The sequence below is a fragment of the Pinus tabuliformis genome, chromosome 9, assembly GCF_031772625.1.
Source record: "Pinus tabuliformis cultivar Carrire ecotype Pingquan chromosome 9, CPIR1, whole genome shotgun sequence".
Classification (NCBI taxonomy): domain Eukaryota; kingdom Viridiplantae; phylum Streptophyta; class Pinopsida; order Pinales; family Pinaceae; genus Pinus; species Pinus tabuliformis.
In genome coordinates this window covers 721,754,754-721,777,575 of record NC_142307.1, presented here as the reverse complement: position 1 = coordinate 721,777,575, position 22,822 = coordinate 721,754,754, and the positions used below count along the sequence as shown (strand labels likewise).

At 38.4% G+C, this 22,822-nt stretch overlaps 1 protein-coding gene across 1 annotated transcript in view; it reads left to right on the top strand.

Moving 5' to 3' along the window:
- The first annotated feature begins 19 nt into the window (after positions 1-19).
- Positions 20-22,822, top strand: part of LOC149150715 (pre-mRNA cleavage factor Im 25 kDa subunit 2-like) — a 63,289-nt gene continuing 40,486 nt past the window's right edge. Inside the window, exon 1 of the mRNA XM_089442914.1 lies at positions 20-135. Within this exon, the coding sequence (XP_089299040.1) occupies positions 20-135 (116 nt within the window). The remainder of the gene's footprint in view (positions 136-22,822) is intronic.

Genomic DNA, 22,822 nt, shown 5'->3' with positions numbered 1-22,822 from the left:
AATCCATCGGCAAGATAAGATGTCGGGACCAGTTGTAACTACCTACCCTGTGGAAAACTACAAAATCGGGTCCAAAGATCCCAAGATGGAGAAAGACACCTCTGTTGCAAAGAGGCTTGCTAGGATGAAAGTCAAGTAAGTAAATGCTTCAATGCTGACTCTCTTGTTTTCACTAAACTTGAAAAGTGATCATGATTACCTCCATAGTTGGTTTTAACATAATCTAAACGTTTTTTTTTCCTGGGCATTGATCTCTTATTCCCACGCATGGTTACCAAACCAGAAAAAATTATATCGTCGTGATTAGCCCGCATGAACCCTAAGTGGTTAGGACTACGGCTTAACGTTTGATTTTTCATGGGTTGTTATGCTTTGTTGGTTTATTATGTTGATGTACCGGAAATTCCGTTTGCACATTCTATTCATGTAACTTTTTTATGGCTATTCATTCTATTCATGTACCTTTTCAATTGAATTAAATTTAAGATAGTGAATGGCGAAGGCCGAACAGATCAACATTCTCGGCTTCTTAGGGCAAAAAGATCTATATGCCCCTATATGCAACTGTTGGAAAAATAATGCATTTCTATAGAATACATAATTTCCATCTTGGGATCTTAGTTATAAATGGATTCCTAGTTACTGGTTTGTAACATTTACCAATACTTTTGTAAAACCTGTGGGTTTTGGTGTAGGCAAACCTCCACATGGTATCAGAGTCCTCCACATTGTATAGGAGCTTGGAGCCAGGTTCGATTCCCGTTGTGCTTGAGGAAGGTGTTGGAAAAATCACCACACCTCTATAAAATCAGTAATTTCCACACTAGAAATCCTAATCACTGATTTGTAACATTTACCAATACTTACAGATTTTGGTGTAAAGACAAACCTCCACATCAACAACTTTTATCATCCCTCTACTCCCCTATAAAAGTCTAACATGGTATTTTGTTTGGTTTGCTTGCATTATTACATTATAATTGCCGTGAATTCAAATCGGTTCCACTTTCAATCGGTTTATCCTGGTGTTTGCCATGGTTTTTTCAGTGGTCCATCTGGATATGATTAATATTATATCCATCGATTTCACAAATTAAATATCGACCAGATGAAAAGAATCAGTCGAAATTTATTAAATAATGGCGCCACCTTTGTATGAGCAAGCAGAATCCGCACTAAATTCTATTTACAAATCATCCGCCCAAGAATGGATACTGTCCACCAATGATTATTGATGGGTTCGATTTTAATTTTTTTTAACACACCTTAAATTATAACTATTATAAAGCATGGGTACAACTTAACACACGGGAGGGCTCCACTTCAAGTCTCGGAGGCGCCACTTTTGCGATGATATCTGGGTTACAGGGGTTTTCAAGAGTTTAAGGGATCCTTTAATTTTTTCCACAGCTACAGGTTAGTGGAACAGGTCTTCAATTTTTTTCACACTTCGAGGTTCAATTGTTTATAGGTAACAGTCCGAATTTCAATTGTTTATAGGTTTGCTTATTTGATGCTTTACTCACAAAAGGGTTTCACAGCTACAGGAAACTGGAGGAGGCATTAAATTGTTTTCGCAGATACATGTCACTTGAGGATGCCTTGAATTTTTTTTCGCAGATTCATGTAACTGAAGGCCTTTAAATTTTTGTGTAGCTACAGGTTCAACTGTTTACACTTAAAGTAATTTGAAGCTTTTTATGCTTACTGGGAAGCGTCCTCATTTTTGGTTGCTGTCCCCACATTGCACAAATCATTCCCATCACACTGTTAGAATTTCATAGTCTGTTTCGTTTAAGCAATTATATCGTTACATGAGAATACTGCTACTACTATGTGAGAATCATGTCGTCCATTTTCTTTTAAAATATATCACCATGCCTTTGAAGATAAATATATTCATATTTTGGCAGCCATGGCGGTTGTGGGTTTGATATTGGCAATTTCAAAAAAATGTGATGAAAAAAAACTGGCTAAGATCATATATTATTATTGAGATTAACCAAAATTATTTTTTGAATCTTAAGCATGGGAGTCAACCAGAATTTGTGGAACATATACCAAACACTATGTGAAGTGGCCCAATCGTCTATGCCACAGCTGGTCGACATCTCGATTCAACATCTTTTCCGCTTTTGAACTCAAAGCAGCGTAATCCTCTAGCTCTATCTTATAAAAATTCTGAACTCGAATCCCTATCTTCTTTACCTGACTTGGGGCTATGTGTCGAAGGAACACTTTTCCTTTCAAAAATGTCACATCATAGCCTCTATCCTCAAGCATGGCAATGGATACCAAGTTCTTCGTCAATCCGAGTACATGCATAACATTCTTGAAGGTGAGTGGAGCCGCACACTCCCTCTGAAAAGTAATAGTGTCCACACTAGTAACACTATACTTACCATAGAAAGAATCTCCACTCTTTAAGTCCAAGAAACTTCACATCATTGAAGACACCATGCATGCAATGAGGGAAAAGTCCAATTCGAATTGGGATGCCAAAACCTCACCCACCCCTCCTCCTGAGGACTTTTCCTTGGACTTCTTCAATGGACAATATTTTTCAAATTGACCCATCTTGTTACAATGAAAGCATTTAACTTTCATCATGTCCTTATTCTTACCTCCATGATAAGGATCTGATTTGGAATGAGAACTTGTGACAATGAAAGCATTTAACTTTCGTCATGTCCTTCTTCTTACCTCGATGATAAGAATCTGATTTGGAATGAGAAATTTTACTTTTCCCCTTCCTTGCCTTAATCTCTAAGGCACAATTCTCTTCATCATTAGTCTTTGATGAAGAGCCATCCTTGGTGTTCCTCCTGATCTCATCCTGCATCAAATCTGACCATAGTTGTTCCCAATCTGGCATCTTCTCCTGACCATTGGCAGAGTCCTGATAACTATGCCAACTCTTTGGGAGTCCAAGAAGAGCAAGGCTCACCATATCTTCCTCTCCAACCATGATTCTAACACTTCCAAGTTCATCTAGACATTGAGTAAAGTTGGTCAAGTACTTTGGAATCGTCTTTCCTTTCTCCATCTTGATTTTACGAAGTTTATCCTTCAGTGCCAACTTTGTTTGATCATTGATATTCTGATACAAGTTCGTCAATGTTTTCCACATAGCATGCGAAGTTTACTTGCCATAGATACTCATGACAATTTGGTCTCGAACTCCCTCAAGGATTATCTGCTTTCCCTTTGCCGCACACTTCTTCCATTTAGCCAAGTTTTGTGCATTTGTAGCTACTGGATTGGGGACTTCTTTATCAATGAATTCCTTCAAGCCATTATCTTCTAGCACAACCTCCATCCTATCCCTCCAGAATATAAATTTTGAGCTACCTTCCAAGGCATACTTAAGCCTCAACCCATCGAACTCCATCTACTGATCTTGAAGTATGTATGAAAGTTCAACTTTCGCCTATAACCTAGAAACTCAAATCTTCGAAATCTCCTCTAGAGAGCTAATTTTAAATTAGCGATATATCCCTCATACGAAGTTTGATTTAGCCAATTTGTTCTTTGAATTTGGGTATATTTTCCCAAGGAATCCAAATCTACAATTTGTTTCTGAAAATTTTGCACACAATTTGTCAAAACATCTTTGCAGACTCCCGGCCCAAAAAAAAATTTGATTTGATACCATCTAGAAAAACTTGTAGACTCACAAGCTAATGCAATTTGTTAAATCAAGAGACAAGAATATACTTACACTCATTACAGAAAAAGCCCATAAATATTGAGAAACCAATAATCAAGAGAGGAAGAGAATCAAATACACATAACACAATAAATATATGGGGAAATCCACAACTCAAAACCCCACTATTTGTTTTGTATTAATCAGGAAAATGAAGATGAAATTACAATGCTTGTTCTCTCTAAAACAATCCGAATGCATAGCAAATTCAATCTCCAACTCATAAGCAAGCTCAAGGCTAAATATTAGCCAATTCACAAGCTCTCCAAGTGTATATTCCAATGTGTAATTCCTATGAAGGATAGCTTGTATTTAAAGGGAAATAAAGCCTCTAAGAATAGCACAATCCCTCAAGTATCAGTTCCTGAATGCATGCATTAACATTGAAATGAAGGAGCATCCAAGCACTCATAATTAAAGGAGGAATCCAAGGCCGAGCAAGGAGGAGGACGTGGACCATCGAGCTAAATAAGGGAAATCTGTTAAAACGGACCTTAAATGATGGAATGGATAAGTCTCTAGAAGACCTAAATGTAATCTTCCATGTATGTGATTAGTTGAGAGTTTTGAGGAAAGGATATGATTGGATCCTTCACAGTGATCCAATCCAATGTTTTATTATATATATATATATATATATATATATATATGATGAACCTACATGCTCAAGGGAGATAGAGACAAGATAGAGCGATTGATAAAGATTTGTAGAAATAGAGATAGATACAATGTAATCGAGAAGGAGCTTATTCCTAAGGCGGAAATGCCTTAGATCTGTATTCATATCATATATAATAGAAAAGTGTGCCTTGTGTTGATTTGTGCGCCTGTGTGTATTATATATATATATATATATATATATATATATATATATATATATATATATATATATATATACGTTAATGGCTTGAAGTCCTGTGTGATAAGTGTGTTGATCAACCATCGATCACTGTAGGATCGATGGCGATCCAAAGATATATATTAATGAATTTTGTGTGTGTCATAGCAGAGTATGGCAGAAACAGTGTTAAGTGCAGAAATCCATTGAAGGCAAGCCAAATTCCAGTTACACTAAGAAACAACAAAAACATAGTCCGAGTTTGAAATCCGGACCTGAAATTTTATAGACGGGACCTATACCCTTATCGGGTCCGGAAGGCATATCGGGTTAGCGCATTGAACTGATCAGAACAGGCCTTGAATGGTTGCAATCACGATGATGCGATGGAACATGGACCGTTAAATTGGAAGCCAGATCGATGGTCTAGATCTAATCATTGATCGCAATCGGAGAGGTAAAAAGGCTAACAGTAATGGATGTTGCGATAGCACCGATGTGGTGGAACGTCGATACGCCGATAGTGATAAATCAATGATCAGAGGTTCGAGCGATCGAAGCAACGTAAAGGGTTAGAGTGAAGAGTAGACCCGATGGATATATAGATCCGTGTGAATTGTTTTTGAAGTCTGAACAAAGGGTTCGAAGCGAAGTTTCCATGTTTAATCCTGTAATTCCTATGTATTATGTTAAAGTGGCGTGGTCCCAGTTTTTGAAGCTAAATGCAATGTTAATGCTCCCGATAGTGTAGTAGGTTCCAATGAGCTCAAATTGTGCTAGTTTAAAGGCGAAAGCCTAGATAAATGCTTTCGATAATGAAATGGGCTCATAACCCATAGGCCTCAAGATTAATTATTTATAAAGAAAGGGGAATTGGCTATACCCCTATTTCTCTTTTGATGAAGATGATTTATGGAGTTAGGTTTAATAGTATTTGAGATCTGGCTTATGTGTTTGGCCACGTTATTTCCTGTGTATTGTGTTAAAGTAATATGTTTTCGGGTTATTAACAGGAAACCCGATAAATGTATGTTCCATGGTTTTAAGGCTTAAAGGCCTCAAGAATGCTTCTGATAGGTTTTTGGACCATAACCAACAGGCCTCAGGATCGAATATTGATATGAAAGAGGAAATTGGATATACCCCTATTTCTCCTTTCATCAAGTGGTATCAGAGCCAGGTTAAGTTTTCCTGTGAGAAGGAAGAAAGGAAAGGAGGTGCAATTGTTTAAAGGTGGAGAGTTTGTGATCTTACTGTCATGCAAAGAGTAGTAGCGGAAGGTGAGAGGATTTGCAGCAACCTAGAGAAAGGAGTGCTTAATTGGTTCCAGAGAAGAGAACCAGAATGATGCCAAAAGACTAAGCTCAGAGGAGAAAGCTTGGTGAGTTATTATCTAGCAGAGGAAGACTATTACTGCAGAGGTTGATTGCAGCTCACAGAAGATCATGAAGGCAGTTCCACTAAGAAGTGAGTAGAGTTGTTAAGGACACGAGAAGCATATGACCAGGAGCTCATAAATTTTTATGCCTCAGGAGTCTGATGCAGGAGCATCCAAGCACTCATAATTAAAGGAGGAATCCAAGGTGGAGCAAGGAGGAGGATGTGGACCATCGAGCTAAAAAAGGGGAATCTATTAAAACAGACGTTAAATGATGGAATGGATAAGTCTCTAGAAGACTTAAATTTAATCTATCATGTATGTGATTAGTTGAGAGTTTTGAGGAAATGATATGATCAAATCCTTCACAGTGATCCGATCCAATGTTTTCTTATATATATATGATGAACATGTGTGTTCGAGGGAGATAGAGATGAGATAGAGCGATTGATAAAGATTTGTAGAAATAGGGAGATACAATGTAATCAAGAAGGAACTTGTTCCTAAGGTTGAAATGCTTTAGATCTGTATCCATATCGTATATAATAGAAAAGTCTACCTTGTGTTGATTTGTGCACCTGTGTGTATTTTACATGTGTGTGTGTGTGTGTTAATGTATTGAAGTCATGTGTGATAAGTGTGTTGATCGACCATCGATCACTGTAGGATCGATGGTGATCCAGAGGTATATATTAATGAATGTTGTGTGTGTCATATCAGAGTATGGCAGAGACCGTTCTAAGTGTAGAAATCCATTGTAGGCAAGCCAAATTCCAGTTACACTAGGGAACAGCAAAAACATAGTCCAAGTTTGAAATCCGAACCTGAAACTGTATAGGTGGGACCTATACCCTTATCAGATCCGGAAGGCATATCAGGTCAGTGCATGGAATTGATCAAAACCGGTCTTGAATGATTGCGATCGCGATGATGTGATGGAACATGGACCATCAGATAAAAAGCCAGATCGATGGTCTAGATCTAATCACTAGTGGCTCTTAGAGAGGTCAAAAGGCTAAGAGTAATGGATGTTGCAATAGCGCTGATGTGGTGAAACGTCAGTACGCCGATAATGATAAATCAACGAGCGGAGGTCGGATTGAAGAGTGACCCGATGGATATATAGATCTGGGTGAATTATTTTTGATGTCTGAACAAAGGGTTCGGAGCAGAGTTTCCATGTGTAATCCTATAATTCCTATGTATTACGATAAAGTGGTGTGGTCCTAGTTTTTGAAGCTAAATGCAATGTTAACGCTCCCGATAGTGTAGTATGCTCTGATGAGCTCAAATGGTGCCAATTTAAAGGCTAAGGCATAAATAAATTCTTCCAATAATGAAATGGGATCATAACCCACAAGCCCAAGGATCGATTATTTATAAAGAAAAGGGAATTGGCTATACCCCTATTTCTCTTTTCATCACATTGCAACTCAAAAAAATATAAAACTGATAGTACATTGTCCCTGCACTATAGTATCAATTGGGTCTTTCTCAAAGTCAATGTACATGACTTTTTGATGGTGGAATCTCCAATTAACTAGAGTAGCACTAATTAGGTCACTAGTGTGCCAACTGACTGTTTACTAACTATTATTTCCTGAAATTGATTGGAACTAATTTAACTGGACTTAACTCAATAAATTGAGTTAACTAATGACAACTCATTCATAACCCATCCTTAACTCCTATAAGTTAGGGAGAACATATACATGTCTTCTAAAAGACTTCCAATTCGAGTTTCCTAAATTAATTAAGTTAATTAAATTTAATTATTTTTTTCAAATTGCTATGAGAAAAGAATTGTATTTTAATTCATAGTTTAATTCAATGACAAATTAAACTGGAATTCTTATTGGCATTTCTCAACACTCCCTCACATATAAGGAAAAAATACAACACATAATACGTGGATGTCCTTAACTAGTGTATACCAGAGTAGTAACTAGAATATTAAGATGGTGTTAGGGGAGAAACTAAACACATTCAAAAGAACACATCTAAGATTGTGATTTATTATCTCACTAGGATTCAATAAGTTAATTATGAACTATTGGTAATGGGGGAATTTGTGAATTATTAAAAGCTTGTAAAAGTAGTTTTCAAGGGTTTGACCATGCAATGGACCACTTTTGTAGAGGATAAACTTACTAGGAATAGGTTTTGATATTAGCAACTTTTGCGGGATAATTTTACCTAGAAGGATATTTGAGCAAGTTCAATGACTAATGGACAACACAAGGGAAAATATGAAGAGAATCATGCTCTTGTTATAAAAGTTAAGAAGGAAAAGGGAAAAGCCAAATATAGCCATGGTGGAGAAGAACCTTCGCAAGGGAAAATAGACCTGAGCAACTTTAAATTCTTTTTATGTCACAAGTTCAGTCATTATGCCATAGATTGTCCCAACAAAACGAAAGGTGAAGGGGAAAATTCCATAGTAGTATTATAGCCTAGATGGGTGACTTTTCCAAGAAGCTTGCAAATGCATTTACTTTGATTTCTTTATTTTTTGGCTCCATCACTTGTGGTGTGTGGTTTTTGGATAGTAAAGAGTTTCATCATATGACGTGTTCTTGACACCTCTTTACTATCCTCACTAAGGAGCACCGATATCTCCATGTAGTACTTAGAGATAATGTGAGATATGAAATGGAGGGTATTGGAAGCATAAAGCTCTAGCTAGAGTGAAGGCGTCCTATGCAAGTTAAGGAGATGTTATATGCACCTAGGTCAGATTAACTTTTCTCCATATCAACCATGATGGACACAACACTTGAGGTCAGATTCATGGGAGATGAAGCTTCTGTGAGGCCTAAAGGATCATATCCTAGTGTGTGGTGTGTAAGAGGGATCAAGCGGAGAAAAATATATACATTGAGAACATAGATTGTGAAGGCCTTGATTCATCACCATGGCAACCAAAGTGAGATTTGGCATAGGAGGATAGGACATTTATAATACATGGCTTTACCAATATTGAGAGAGATGGTCATTTTTTTCTAGATACCAAAGTGCAGCAAGAGGGTATGTGTAAAGGATGTGAACTTCGCAAGCATGTCAATGTAAAATTTCCTAACAATGAGACTTGTTTGACTTGGTAAATTCATATGTATTTGGTTCTATGTTAGTTGTGTCTATCATAGGGTTTAGTTAATTTGTGACCTTCATAAATGACTATTCAAGGAGGACATGGATGTACTTCCCAAAGACTAAGGATGCGGTCATCAATTCGTTCCAAGAGTTTGAACCTCTAATGGGGAGCCAAAGAGGTAAAAAAATCAATGTTCTCAGATAAAACAACAACGATGAGTAGACATCAAATATGTTCAAGGGGTTTTGCATAGAGGCGGGAATTAAAAGAGAACTCACAATATCTTACAATTTTTATTAGAACAAGCTTAAAGAGAGTAGGAACAATCCCATAGTTGGAGTAGCAAATTAAATAATCCATGATTAGGATTTTCTTGTGTTCGTGTGGGTAGGGACATTTAATATAAGGATATACCTATTGAAAAAGAGTCCTCATAGAGTAGTGGAAAACAAGGCTACAAAGGAAGCTTTTACAGGAGTGATATTAGATGTGAGTTTCATTCATATACTTGGTAGTCCACTATGTCCATAGTCCATTAGAGAAGAGCACCAAGATAGAGCCCCCTTTTGAGAGACAAATCTTTTTGGGCTATAATGAGGTCAAAATGGCTTCTAGGGTCTACATTCCCTTATAGAGGACAATCATCATCAATAGGGATGTTAGAGTCAAGGAGTGTATGACATATAAGATGTTGCATTATACTAAGCCAACAATGGTAGAAGAGTGGTAGAAACAGGCTTTGAGGTCTGAGGAGGAACTAACAACACCAATAAAAGGGTTGTGTATGATGAGGAGTTACATATTCCTTTTAGCGCTACAAGGATGTTACTGAGATAGGTAGATTAATATTTCAGAGAGGTAGAGGAGGATGTGGAGACTCCTCAAAAGATGTTCATGTAGATTAGATGACTAAATATATTTCTAGCTCCATGGCCTTAATGAGTAGCATTATAGATTTTCAGCGTTCTACTTTTTAGAAGACAATATATCAAAACATCTAGAGGGATGCGATGGAGTACGATTATAGTGGTCTCATGAGGAATTATTTGTGTGACATAGTGTTGAGGCCTCGGGGGAGTGAATTGTTACTTTTCTATGGATCTATAATATCAAGGATGAAGTAGATGACAATGTTGAGAAGTACAAGGTGGATTTGGTGGACAGACGATTCTCTACAAGAAAGAGGGAGTGCACTGTGATGATACTTTTTTTATATATGCATTTATTAGGGTGCTCCTATCTATTACTTTAAATATGGGGTGGAGGATACCTGAGATGGATGTGAATATTTCCTTCCTTAGTGCGGTGACTGAGGAATAAGTGTGTGTTGAGTGGTGTCAGGGATTTGAGGTGCATGGGAGGGAGTCCCATGTTTGCAGATTGAATAAGGTCCTTCATGAACTTAAGTAGGAACTAGGAGCAAGGTACTCTAAGTTAGATGGGTACCTTCTTGTATTGGGCTTGACTAATAGTTAGGCACTCAAACTTTTATTATGTACTTGTTAAGGGTGATCCACTCATCTTGGTCCTCTATTTTGATGATGTTTTCTTGATGGGATCAAAGAATCTCATTCGGATGTGTAGCAGGGACCTTACCTTTCAGTTTGAGATGAATAATATTAGATGCATGGACTACTTCTTGGGATCAAAGGTGCAGCACTAGCTAAGAGAGATTTTTCTTGGGTAGAGTAAGTAAGTAGTTGAGATTTTGTAGCTAATATTTTTTGGAGATTGAGGATGAAGGATTGCAAGCACATCTCTACACCCATGATCCTTAAGTTAAGGAATATTGATTCTTCTAAGAGTGATTTGGTGGACCCCACTTTGTTTAGGAAATGTATTGGGTCCTTGACTTATCTAGTCAACACTATCCTAGATTTATGCTTTGTAGTGAACACATTTAACCATTGACTGTGGAGTTAAGGGAGGTTCATTAGGTAGCAATGAAGCATTTGTTGAAGTACCTTCATGGTACAATGGATTTAATATTGATGTATGTTAGTTTGTTGAATATAGCTTACATATTCTAATTGGGTAGGGAGTGAATTAGATGGGAAATATACTTTTGGTGTTGTTTTAGCTTGCGATTAGTAGTGATATTATGGTTCAGTAGGAAGAAACATTTAGTGGCTCTTAGCTCAGTAGAGGAAAAATATATGGTAGTGAGTCTGGAGAGTTTTGAAAACATTTTTGTTTGCATAATCCTCACATGTTTATTTGATCTCAATATGGGAACTATTACCTCTCAAACTAGTAGGGGTCCTAGTAGCGGGATCCTATAGATCAACTACTAGGTCAAGGGGAAATAATGGAGTGATATCCCACTATCACCTTTGATAATGCTTCCTAATCTTTACGTACTTTCACCGATTGGAGGAGACTCGCTGTAAGGGAGACTTAATTAGATAACATGCTTGCTTTGAAAGCAAGGTGATGCATTATCCAGGAAGGGCTAAGAGGATTCTTGAGGTTATGGTTTGGGAATATATATTATAAATATGGTTCCTCGACTAGAACACCCTTATGCGGAATTGGGCTTTATGTGATCTTTGTGAAATTAGTGTTATAAAGTCACAGCACCACAAAGGACCAAGTCGACCCAAAATTAGGTCATGGGTGTGAAATTGATCAACCAAGTAGGTGATTGACCTAATTATGGAAGAGAACATGACAGAAGGAATAGTTTTCTTTTAGATTTGAATGTAATTATCCCAATTAGGACACTAACCCCTAATTTACCTAGGGCAATATTTGATCTTGGGGATAGGTCTTACTATATCTTATGATTCCACTACCAGAATTTCCTGAAATTTAGAGCTCTTGTAGAGAAAACTCATGCACAATAATGCACTAGAATTGATGGGTTTCAAATGGATAGAATGACTTTCACTTGATGCCCTAGGTGACACTCTAGGGTTAGTCCTAGAATTAAGAAAAGTGAAGAAAACAGAGGTAAATCTGACCACCAAAGGGATACATGGATCAATGACTTATTTCTTTGAATTAACAGAGTCATGATACAAATAGATTTAGAATTTTTGTGAGCTAAGGAGCCCTAATTAATATTTTCTAGCCTCACTAAGGGAAAAAGCTAGGTCAATAGTAATTTATACTTTAAATTTTCAAAACAGACAATGTTTCGAGGTCTTCAACATAAGAGTTGCTCTAGGAACATTCACGTAATCCCTCAAATATTAACACATTTATTTAATCACATGTTCGAAGTCCCAACATAATTTCACTTTACATTAACCCATATAAGAACAATGATAATCGGGTACATGCACTTTACAAGTAAGATAACAATAATAGCATCAAAATTTTGTCTTACATGAGAGAGAGAGAGTATATCCATTCATCAATTTGACATTTCAAAGAAGCTCCAAAGGAAATAGAGAAAATCTGAACATCATAGTCTATTAAGAAAGCTTCAAAATTTATGCTAGCAAAAAGTCTTAAAAGCTCTCAAGAGATTCTAGTCTAATCCAAGTGATGATAAGAAAAATGAATCACCTCCCATCTATTTATAAAATATCTAATGAGTTTTATTTGCCTAATTGGCCTAATTAAGATCTAAATAACAAAACAATATTCAACAATAACACCCCTTAGTGACAATCCCACCAATATATCTCAATAATATAAAACTAAGCCTCTCAAGAGGGTAGAATGATAAATAAAATGAGTCATTTGGCCTTTGAGGAGACTTAATGAAGCCCAATGTTTTCCATGATGAGAAAATGGACTCCAAACATAGTGGACAAGGGGTTGGCCTCTTGATTTCCAAGAAAGTCACTATGGTGCTCCCAAGTGGGTGTGGCAGAATAAGATCATCCTCATGGGTTTCCAAGTGGATCAAAAATTCTTGTAAACCATATGTAAGTGCTAGGATGATGAAATAAGCCCTCCACTTGTCTCTTGCATTGAGACACATCCTAATGTGAACCCTGCAAAATCTGCCAAGTGTATGGTACAAGTGTGGAGCCAGTTGGGCATGGTGAAACACGTACACCATCCTCATCCAAAAGCTGGGACATGAGGAACCAATGTGTAGTGGCAGGGATACATGAAGTAATATTTGCTATGTTGGAGTCCCATGGCTCTCAATGCTCACCCTAAAAGTGTCAATGTGGACCTCTGGAGGACTACGACCTCATATAGGGTGACCAAGTCCAAATGGAGACCCACCTACAATCCTTCATAAGATCGAATGTGCCCCCTTGCTATCTAATATAGAAAATCATTAGAATAATCAAGTAAAAGAGCTTACGAGACATGGAATCAACGGGGTACTTCATGGTGGCATGCCCTTCCACAGTGGCCTTTGGTATGTACAAGTGTCTCTAAGCTCAATAAGGGGATTAGTCAAGGACCCTCAGGTGGTTTCAACCTTTAGACGGGGTGAAATTATGATGGTACATCCATCAAATGGTAGGTGGGAAATGATATAGTGATGCAACAAAGTGGTGATAAGGTATAAATTCTCCAAGCCACATGCCATGGTACAATGATAACTATAATAAGGGAAGCCCACAACTGGGTATATTAGTGTAGGAGGGACAAAATCATGGTATATGAGTTTGCCCCACAATTTTTTTTGCCTGCCCTTACTCATATGACTTTTTCGGTTGATTGATTTTTCTCTAAAACTGCTCAGGGCTCCAAGGCATGAGAGTATGATGCATACGTTTGGATTTTGTCGATGTGCTAAATTTGTATGTCCTAGACATATTTTGAATTTTGTGGTACATTTCTTGTTGAGAGTAGCCAAATTATTCCTTTTAGTTCTTTCTAGGTGCATCAACCTCTGGGGCATCATTCTAGATGCCATCCAATATGTGGACAAGGGGAGGGGGAGGCTAACCCTATGTGGACCGAGTGAACACCTATGGACCTAGATGAAAAAATATATGAATGGGGCTTAAATGAGTGGAGGTGAGTGATATATATGGTATCGAGAAGTGGGACCACATAATGAAAATAGGGATTTTGCATGTAGTGCCATCCCTAAAGCTAGTGGTCAGTAAAGGCGATCCCATAGGACTAGGATACATGACTAACCATGAAATTGGGGAATGGAGACAAGAGTACAAACCCAGCCCACTCTTTTCATTCAATCCCCCCACCAATGCATGCCCAAAAATGTCCATGACGAGTAAGAAAAATAACTCAATTACACCAATGAAAATCCTTAACTTCATGGTCGCGAGGCCCACCTTCAAACATACAATCATAATAAATGGGTGAGGGACCATATTGATGTCTCAGGTGCCAGAGATAATGGAACATCAAGGTATATGGTGGTTATAAGGTGCTGCTAGGTAGGACAATATAGGAAAACACTTTTCTCTTATACATACACCCCATAGGTGGTGGGTAACAAGACCTACCTTGATACACTATACTAACCAAAGTTACATCATCTTTTAGAGAATCTAGTTTTTCATGGTATGTCCAAGAACATAGAGATCAAGTATCACTTCATTGGAGGCATGGTCGAGATATGTGTTATGAGATTGAAATACATACCTATAGGGGAGAAGATATAGATATTCTCTCCAAGCCTCTATTGAAGGGAAGTATATTCTGTAGTGACAAGCTGGTGATGGTGGAGAATATATTCCTAGCTAGGAGGGAGTGTTGATTTATCTAGATTTGGAAGGTATTCTTCTATATTTGTGTCTCAGCATGGAGAAGACCTTAATTTTCCAGTTTGCGTGCTCGAATGTGAGGTGTAAGTTGCTTCATTTATGTGACTCAAGTGATCTCAATTGATCTTCGGATTGAACACTAGCCATTCATCAATTATTATATTATTGTTTTGGATTTGTAAATCAACATAAGGAAGAGGTGAGGACATTATTGTTGTTGAGTTCTTGGTCAAGAGACTTTCTTGAGAGATGATCAACTTAAGTGAGGATGAAGAGAAATTTGTTACAGATATTTTGGGAGAAATACAAACGAGCTAAGTTGGAGAGAGAGAGTGTTAAGAAATGCAAGAAAAGGAATGCAGGTTTTTTGAGAGGAGGTTGAGTATAGTAGGAGAAATTGACACATTGCAACTGAAATGGTGTTGTACAAAAAGTGTAAAATTCTTAATGGTTGATTTCTTCTAGATGATAGGGAATTTTTGAGGTCGATTTTAGGAGGAAAAGTTACAGGATTCTTTGCAGCATAAAAATGTCTTTATTTAAAAATTTCATCATTGTTTTAACCCATATTTTTTAGATTTTAATAAAAGCGATAGAAAATTGTTTTGGTGATGTTTCTGTTTTTCATGTCCAATTTTTCACAATTATTTTCTGTAGAATATTTTTTCAGTTAATTTGCCCACATATTTATTTATCAATAGTTTAAAAAATTATTTGAGATAATGTTTTTTAGTTTATTTTTTAAATTGTTGAAATAATATAGATCAGTGCTAGTATAAATAATTTAATTCTCTAAGTATTCACTACTCCTGTCATTAAAATCCATCCATAACCACTTCACTTGAAATAATATATGTGCCATGTCAAAGAGGGAGGGAGCCTTCCAATGAAGGTCAAAATATGGGAAGTGTAGTTGAATTTCCATCAAATAAAGATGAGAGAGCACGAAGGAGAGGTGCATGCAATGTGCTACATGTGGCTTTTTGAGTATGACATACACCTCACATTAAAATCCATCTAGAACCACCTCACATAAAATAATATATGTGCTAAGTCAAAGAGGGAGGGTGCTTTCAAATCAAGGTCAAAAGATAGGAATTATAGTTGAATATCCATCCCATAATGATGAGAGACTAGCTGCAGAAGTGCACCTTAGAAAGAAGTGACTAAAACAACCACCCAACAAATAATACAATATATCCATGTGAAGCGTACTATAGGAATAAGTTATAAGGTGGTTAGAAATTTGAAGTCATTCATATAATTTCAATACTTTGTTGAATCCCAATACCAACAACAAAGCGCACAAAACAAGCGCATGAGAGATGGTGCACCCTAGATAACGTGCTAACCTCTTTACCATGAATTACTTGAAAATTGTGCCCAAGGGAGGATATCTATATGATAAATACTTAATTAACCACCAAATAAACCCTCCAACTATGCACAACTACCAAGTGAAGTAGCATTTTTCAGCCAATCAACATTCATGTTAAAAAAATCAATTAATTTAACTTTTGAATAGTTGAACAACCTCCACATCTATGAAAACCATAGCTCAACCTCCCAATAGTTGCAAATTAATTAAATTAACGACAATGGTTGTACTAATGGTCGAGATGGGGGAGGTTTGTGCTCTGATTGTTAGAAAAAATGTAACTAGGTTTTAGTCTTCTTAATTGTATTTTCACTTTTATCAATGTAAATTCTATGATAAAGAAAAAAAAAGGGAAAAGGAAAATTTATTATTATTATTATTGATTTTCTACATAGAAAAGTTATTCATGCTTCTAGGGTTTCTTGAATGAACAAGGAATTTTTTCATGAGTCCAAAGTACCTTTCAGGCAATTTGTGATAGTAAAGTGTTAAAATTGGCAACCAGGGCAAAAATTCATGTGGGTCATCTTATTCATGGCTAATAATATTTTTATTATATTCCTCTTGTCGAGAGGTGTAGGATTGATATAAAGATCATCCAATTCCGATAATTATTCATGGAGATATGAATTTATTTTGATTATGGAATTATTATCAAGCCGACCTACAACTCATGTAGGCTCAGAAGCCCAACAATCGCATCTATTCACCCTCCAACGTTGTGTATAAATATAAGAGGACTTTTCCTCATTTTGACTCACTCATCACATCACATCTCTCTCTCTCTACTGTGTAGATATGAGTCTCTTCTCTACTGTGCTGAAATGGGTCTCTCTCTCTCTCACATGTGAAGCCAGAAGCTGTTGAATTTGAAGCTGCAAATGCAGAAGTAAAGATTGACTTGCGTGGCCTAGAATATCCCCTCTTTGGAACTATGCTGTAGGTTCATATGAACCTCCTTTCAAAGCCACAACTTTTGGTGGTGGAATGAAGTCAATCCGACGAACGGTTTGCAAGATATCGACTGCCCTAGTTTGAAGCCGGAAACTACTGAACTGAAGCTACAACTGCAGAAGTAAAGATTGACTTGCGTGGCCTAGAAGATCTCCTCTTTGGAACTACATTGTAGGTTCATCAGAACCTCCTTTCAAAGCCACAACTTTTGGTGGTGGAATGAAGTCAATCGGACGAACGGTTTGCAAGATATCGACTGCCCTAGTTTGAAGCCGGAAACTGCTGAAACTGAAGCTGCAACTGCAGAAGTAATGATTGAATTGCGTGGCCTAGAAGATCTCCTCATCTGAACTATGTTGTAGGTTCATCTGAACCTCCTCTGGAAGCTGAAACTTTTGGTGGTGGAATGAAGTCAATCCGACTATCGGTTTCTGAGATATGGTCTGCCCTAGTTTGATAATGAAGCCGCTAATGCTGATGCTACTGATCTAGGGTTTGCTACTGCTGATATGAATCAGATTTATTGTACTATTTCTCTCTACTGAATTATTGAAGATAAAAGAAGATTTTATCAAAGGGTTTCCCCACACATTTTGGGGTTTGTCCCTGGCTAGCCGCCACATCTTGTGTCTCTTGTCTTGGCTTGTTTTCTGTCGATCGTTTAAGGTTCTATCTGCACTTTACTTTATGTACATGTGATTGCTAATCAGTGGAATATAATAAGAAAAATAAGTAGAGTGTTATAAGCATAGAACATACCATAACTTAACATGGTATCAGAGCTGAGGTGAAGACAAAGCCCGAGCAAGAGCAAGAGCAATCATTGAAGAGAAGATTGGCAAGGCTATCCTAAAAGAACTATGGGGTCCTCAACACTCTTTCCTGCTGAAGACAAGCTCCGTGAGAAAGATGAATATCACGGATGAAAGATGTCTATCGATCTAACCCTTGAATATCAAGGAGTGCTGGACCATGTAAGAGGCGATATTGTTGAGCCTTCATCAAATGCATCTGCTGCTACCTGGAACAAATGGAAAAATGGAGAAGTCAAAACAAAGAAGATCATCCAAGACTCTATCGACAAGCGCTTGGTGGCCTACATCTTTGATCTAGACACCTCCAAGGAAATCTATGACAGACTAGTGAGTTTATTTAAAGTTAATGATGCAAATCAAGTTTTGTTTCTTAGAAATAAGTTGAGGGAAATCAAGAAGGGTAAAGATGAAAGTATGCAAGCATACTTCTTAAGAATCAGCGAGATCAAGAACGATCTCCTATCTATTGGGGAAACCATTACTGACAGAGAAATGGCACTCACAAATCTCGGAGGATTACCATCTGAATGGTATGTGTTCAGGACTACTCTTCTGAACAATAATGTAGTTCCTAGTTTCGAGGAATTAATGGCTAGATGCATTCAAGAAGAAACAAGGGTAGAAGAGAAGGAAATGCCCTTGCCTAAAGGTCCTCCTGCTGCTTTTTCTTCTCATGCTAAGAAAAGAAATAATTCCGGGACTAAATCAAAAGGAAAGGCTGGACCTAAAGGTGGAAGAAAATGATAATGTTACATCTGCGATAAAGCAGGTCACTATGCAAGGGAGTGCCTTGATAGAAAGGACTCACACCGGGACGATGATCAAAATCCCTCTGATGGCAAATCAAAGGAATGAAAAATTCAATAGCAAAGGTAAGAGGAGAGCTGGGGATCGAGGAAGAGGACAACCATTCAAGAAGGCTAGAAAGTCCAGGATGTATTAAATGCACCTGACCTCAAAAGGAACCTAGTGTCCATCTTGGCAATGGAAGACAGAGGCTACAAGGTAACCTTCAGCGATGGCAATGTACGTATATGGAAAAATAATGTTAAAGATGCCTTTACTCTTGGGTTTAGTATATCAGGTCGATGGAAGTCTGCTAGGTGTCATGTCTTATGACACATCTCTTCAGTCCGAACTTTGGCATTAGAGGTTTGCCCCCCTTCATTATAAAGCTATACTCAGTGTAAGACAAATGGTGACAGGGATGCCCAAATTCTGAGTAGAGAAAGAAGGTGTATGTCCAGGATGTACTGAAGGAAAGCTCAAAAGGGGACCATTCCCCTCAAGCCAAAGCAAGACCTATGATATATTACAATTGGTTCACTCAGGCATACCTGAGGTTGGCATTAAGAGGCAGACTACTACGCCACATACTCCTGAGCAAAATGGTGTGGTGGGAAGGAAGAACCGCACGATGATGGAAGATATCCGGGCCATGCTACATGATCAAAGACTTCCGAAGTTTCTATGGGCTGAAACTACAATCATCGCCATATATGTACAAAATCAATGCCCTCATCAAGCATTGGGTTCCAAGACTCCTGAAGAAAAGTTCACCGCAAGGTGAACAATCTTCCGACTTTGAGGACCTCTCAAGAAGCCGACACCAGGGAATCGAAAGAAAAGGGTCATGAATCAATGCCTGATGTAGAAGAACCCATGGATCTGATTGATTCTCATCCACATGAGCCTTCCTCTTCTAGGAAGAGGCCTTCATGGCCTAGGGGGATACTTGATGAGCTGAAGGACATGCCGCACCCTGAGGAAACTTCCGTCAAAGTAAGAAACTTAATAGGTATCAAGGATACCTGACCATCATGAGCACGATCATACAAAATGAGCCTTCGTCATTCTCAGATGTCATCAAGCATTAACTATGGAAGGGTGTTATAACCATAGAATATGAGTCTATTATGGAGAATGATGTATGGGAACTACTTCCCAGACCCTGGACAAGACGATTGTTACTTCAAAATGGCTTTACAAGATAAAGCATGCAGCAAATGGAAGTATGGAAAAGTATAAGGTTCATTTTGTTGCTCGTGGTTTATCGCAGAAGGAAGGTATAGACTATGATATTTGTACTTGTTGCCAGATATACGACCATGCGCTTGATCTTAGCCCATGTGGCTTCACAAGGATGGAACCTACATCAGATGTATGTTAAGACTGAGTTCTTGCATGGTTCTATCAAAGAAGAGGTCTATGTGGAGCAACCTAAAGGATTTGAGATTTATGATTGAAATCTCATGTATGCAGGTTGAAGAAGGCTCTCTATGGGCTAAAGAAAGCACCTCGAGCATGGTATGAGAGGATCGATAGCTACTTGATGAAGCTGGGATTCACTAGGAGTGAAGCTGATCCTAACCTTTACTTTAAGGTTGAAGATGACAAGCCTCTCATACTGGTGTTGTATGTGGATGACCTATTTCTAACAGGTGAAAACCCTCTCATTCACAAATGTTAGAGGTAGATGGCTTTTGAATTTGAAATGAAGGACCAAGGACTGGAAGTGTGGCAGAAGCCAAGGGAAATTTTCTTATCTCAAGGAAAATATGTGGTAAATATATTGGAAAGATTCGGTATGATGTACTACAAGCCTGTGACTACCTCGAGGATCTTAAATTTTAGAAGTTATATGGTAGTGATGTCGGGCCAGACTTGGGAAATGCCTCTGAGTTTCAAAAACTCATTCGCATTGATGTTCTTGGTGAACCTTCGTCCAAATATATGTTTTGCAGTTAGCATTGTGAGCTCATATTTGGTTGAGCCTCACTAGATTGATGCCAAGAATCTTTTGAGATGTCTTCAGGACACAATCTCTCATGGATTAAGATACACTGCCGGAGATGTGAGACTACTTGGATATATTGATGTTGATTGGGCACGCAGTGTGGTGGACCGTAAGAGCACTTCCGGGTACTGTTTCACCTTGGGATCTTCTTCGATATCGTGGATGAGTAGGAAGCAGAAGTCGGTAGCTTTGAGCACCGCCGAAGCAATATATATTGTTGCTAGCATAACCTCGTGTGAGGTAGTCTGGTTGCGAAAGCTCTTCAGTGAGCTATTTGGATTTACATTGGATACCACTGTGATTCTCTGTAACAACCAGAGGTTGGATTCGATTATTGAGGAATCTCGTATTTGTCAATTGCTCTAGCAAATAGACATCATCTGGGATATTTTAAGTTGATGAGCAAGGAAGCTCCATCACATTAAGATGATGTACAGGTTGATACACCTTGTCAAAGCCCCGAGGAAAGATCTAATCTGTGATTTTCCAAAACGACTTGGAGTCAGCAAGAAACCTTTGTACAAGGGTCCTGCATGTTGCATACATTGAGCTCTGGGAGCTCTAAGGGCTTGCGGTTCCTACTGGAGCAACATATGACCACAGGGTGACTCACCCTCCCCTGGTGGTGCACACTGGAACAAGATGATTCGCTCTCTTGTGGGACAAGATGATTCGCTCTCTTGTGGAAGAGGATGATTCGCTCTCTTGTGTAGCAGGATGATCAGTTCTCCTCTGAGGCCTAGATTGATGTGTTCTCCATGGCAGCCTGTATTGATGTGTTCTCCATGGAAATTGTAGCAGGATTGATGTGTTCTCCTGTGAGGCCTGGATTGATGTGTTCTCCATGGAAATTGTAGCAGGATTGATGTGTTCTCTTGTGAGGCTTGGATTGATGTGTTCTCCATGGCAATTGTAGCAGGATTGATGTGTTCTCCTGTGAGGACAGAATTGATTAGTTCTCCTATCGAGGCATCTTACCCATGCAGTCTGGGACTCATGGGAAGTACCTCTCATCTGATCAATGAGCAGGGAAATGAAGTTAGGGACCATAGTAGTATCGATGGACGCATCGTTGTAACTACCGTACTCCCTACACTAGGATGACCTCCATTGATCTGCGATCAATGATACTGGTCTGGGACCAGTGGTAGGAGTTGTACCATACTATGATGCTGACTTCGGGTCAGTTGAGACTGGTCTGGGATCAGTGGCACATACTCTGAGACTGACTTTGAGTCACTGGAGGATGATATTGATCTGGGACCAGTGGTAGGAGTTGTACCATACTATGACGCTGACTTCAGGTCGGTTGAGACTAGTCTGGGACCAGTGGTACATACTCTGAGACTGACTTTGAGTCAGTATGATACATCCTCGATCATTTCTTCTTCTTCATAATTCAGACAAAAGCAAAGTAGAACAGAACAATGCAAGAGCAGAGCAGAACAGAAAAAAATAGTACAGATCAGTGTAGGGCAAAACAAGACAAAGCAGAACAGGCAAAATAGAGCAGAGCAGGGCAAGGTCAGGCTGTACAAGGCAGTGCATTTGATGGATGAATAGTAACGACCGATAGACAGATTGCAGATGAAGTTCTCCATGGTTGAGAGGGAGTGTTAAAATTGGAAACCAGGGTAAAACTTCATGTGGGTCATCTTATTCATGGCTAATAATATTTTTATTAGATTCCTCTTGTCGAGAGGTGTAGGATTGATATAAAGATCATCCAATTCCGATAAGTATTCATGGAGATATGAATTTATTTTGAATATGGAATTAGTATCAAGCCGACCTACAACTCATGTAGGCTCAGAAGCCCAACAGTCGCATCTATTCACCCTCCAACATTGTGTATAAATATAAGAGGACTTTTCCTCATTTGGACTCACTCATCTCATCACATCTCTCTCTCTCTACTGCGCAGATATGAGTCTCTTCTCTACTGCGCTGAAATGGGTCTCTATCTCTTACACATGTGAAGCTGGAAGTTGTTGAGATTGACTTGCGTGGCCTAGAAGATCTCCTCTTTGGAACTACGCTGTAGGTTCATCTGAACCTCCTTTCAAAGCCACAACTTTTGGTGGTGGAATGAAGGCAATCCGACGAACGGTTTGCAAGATATCGACTGCCCTCATTTGAACTTCCCTAGTTTGAAGCCGGAAACTGCTGAAACTGAAGTTGCAACTGCAGAAGTAAAGATTGACTTGC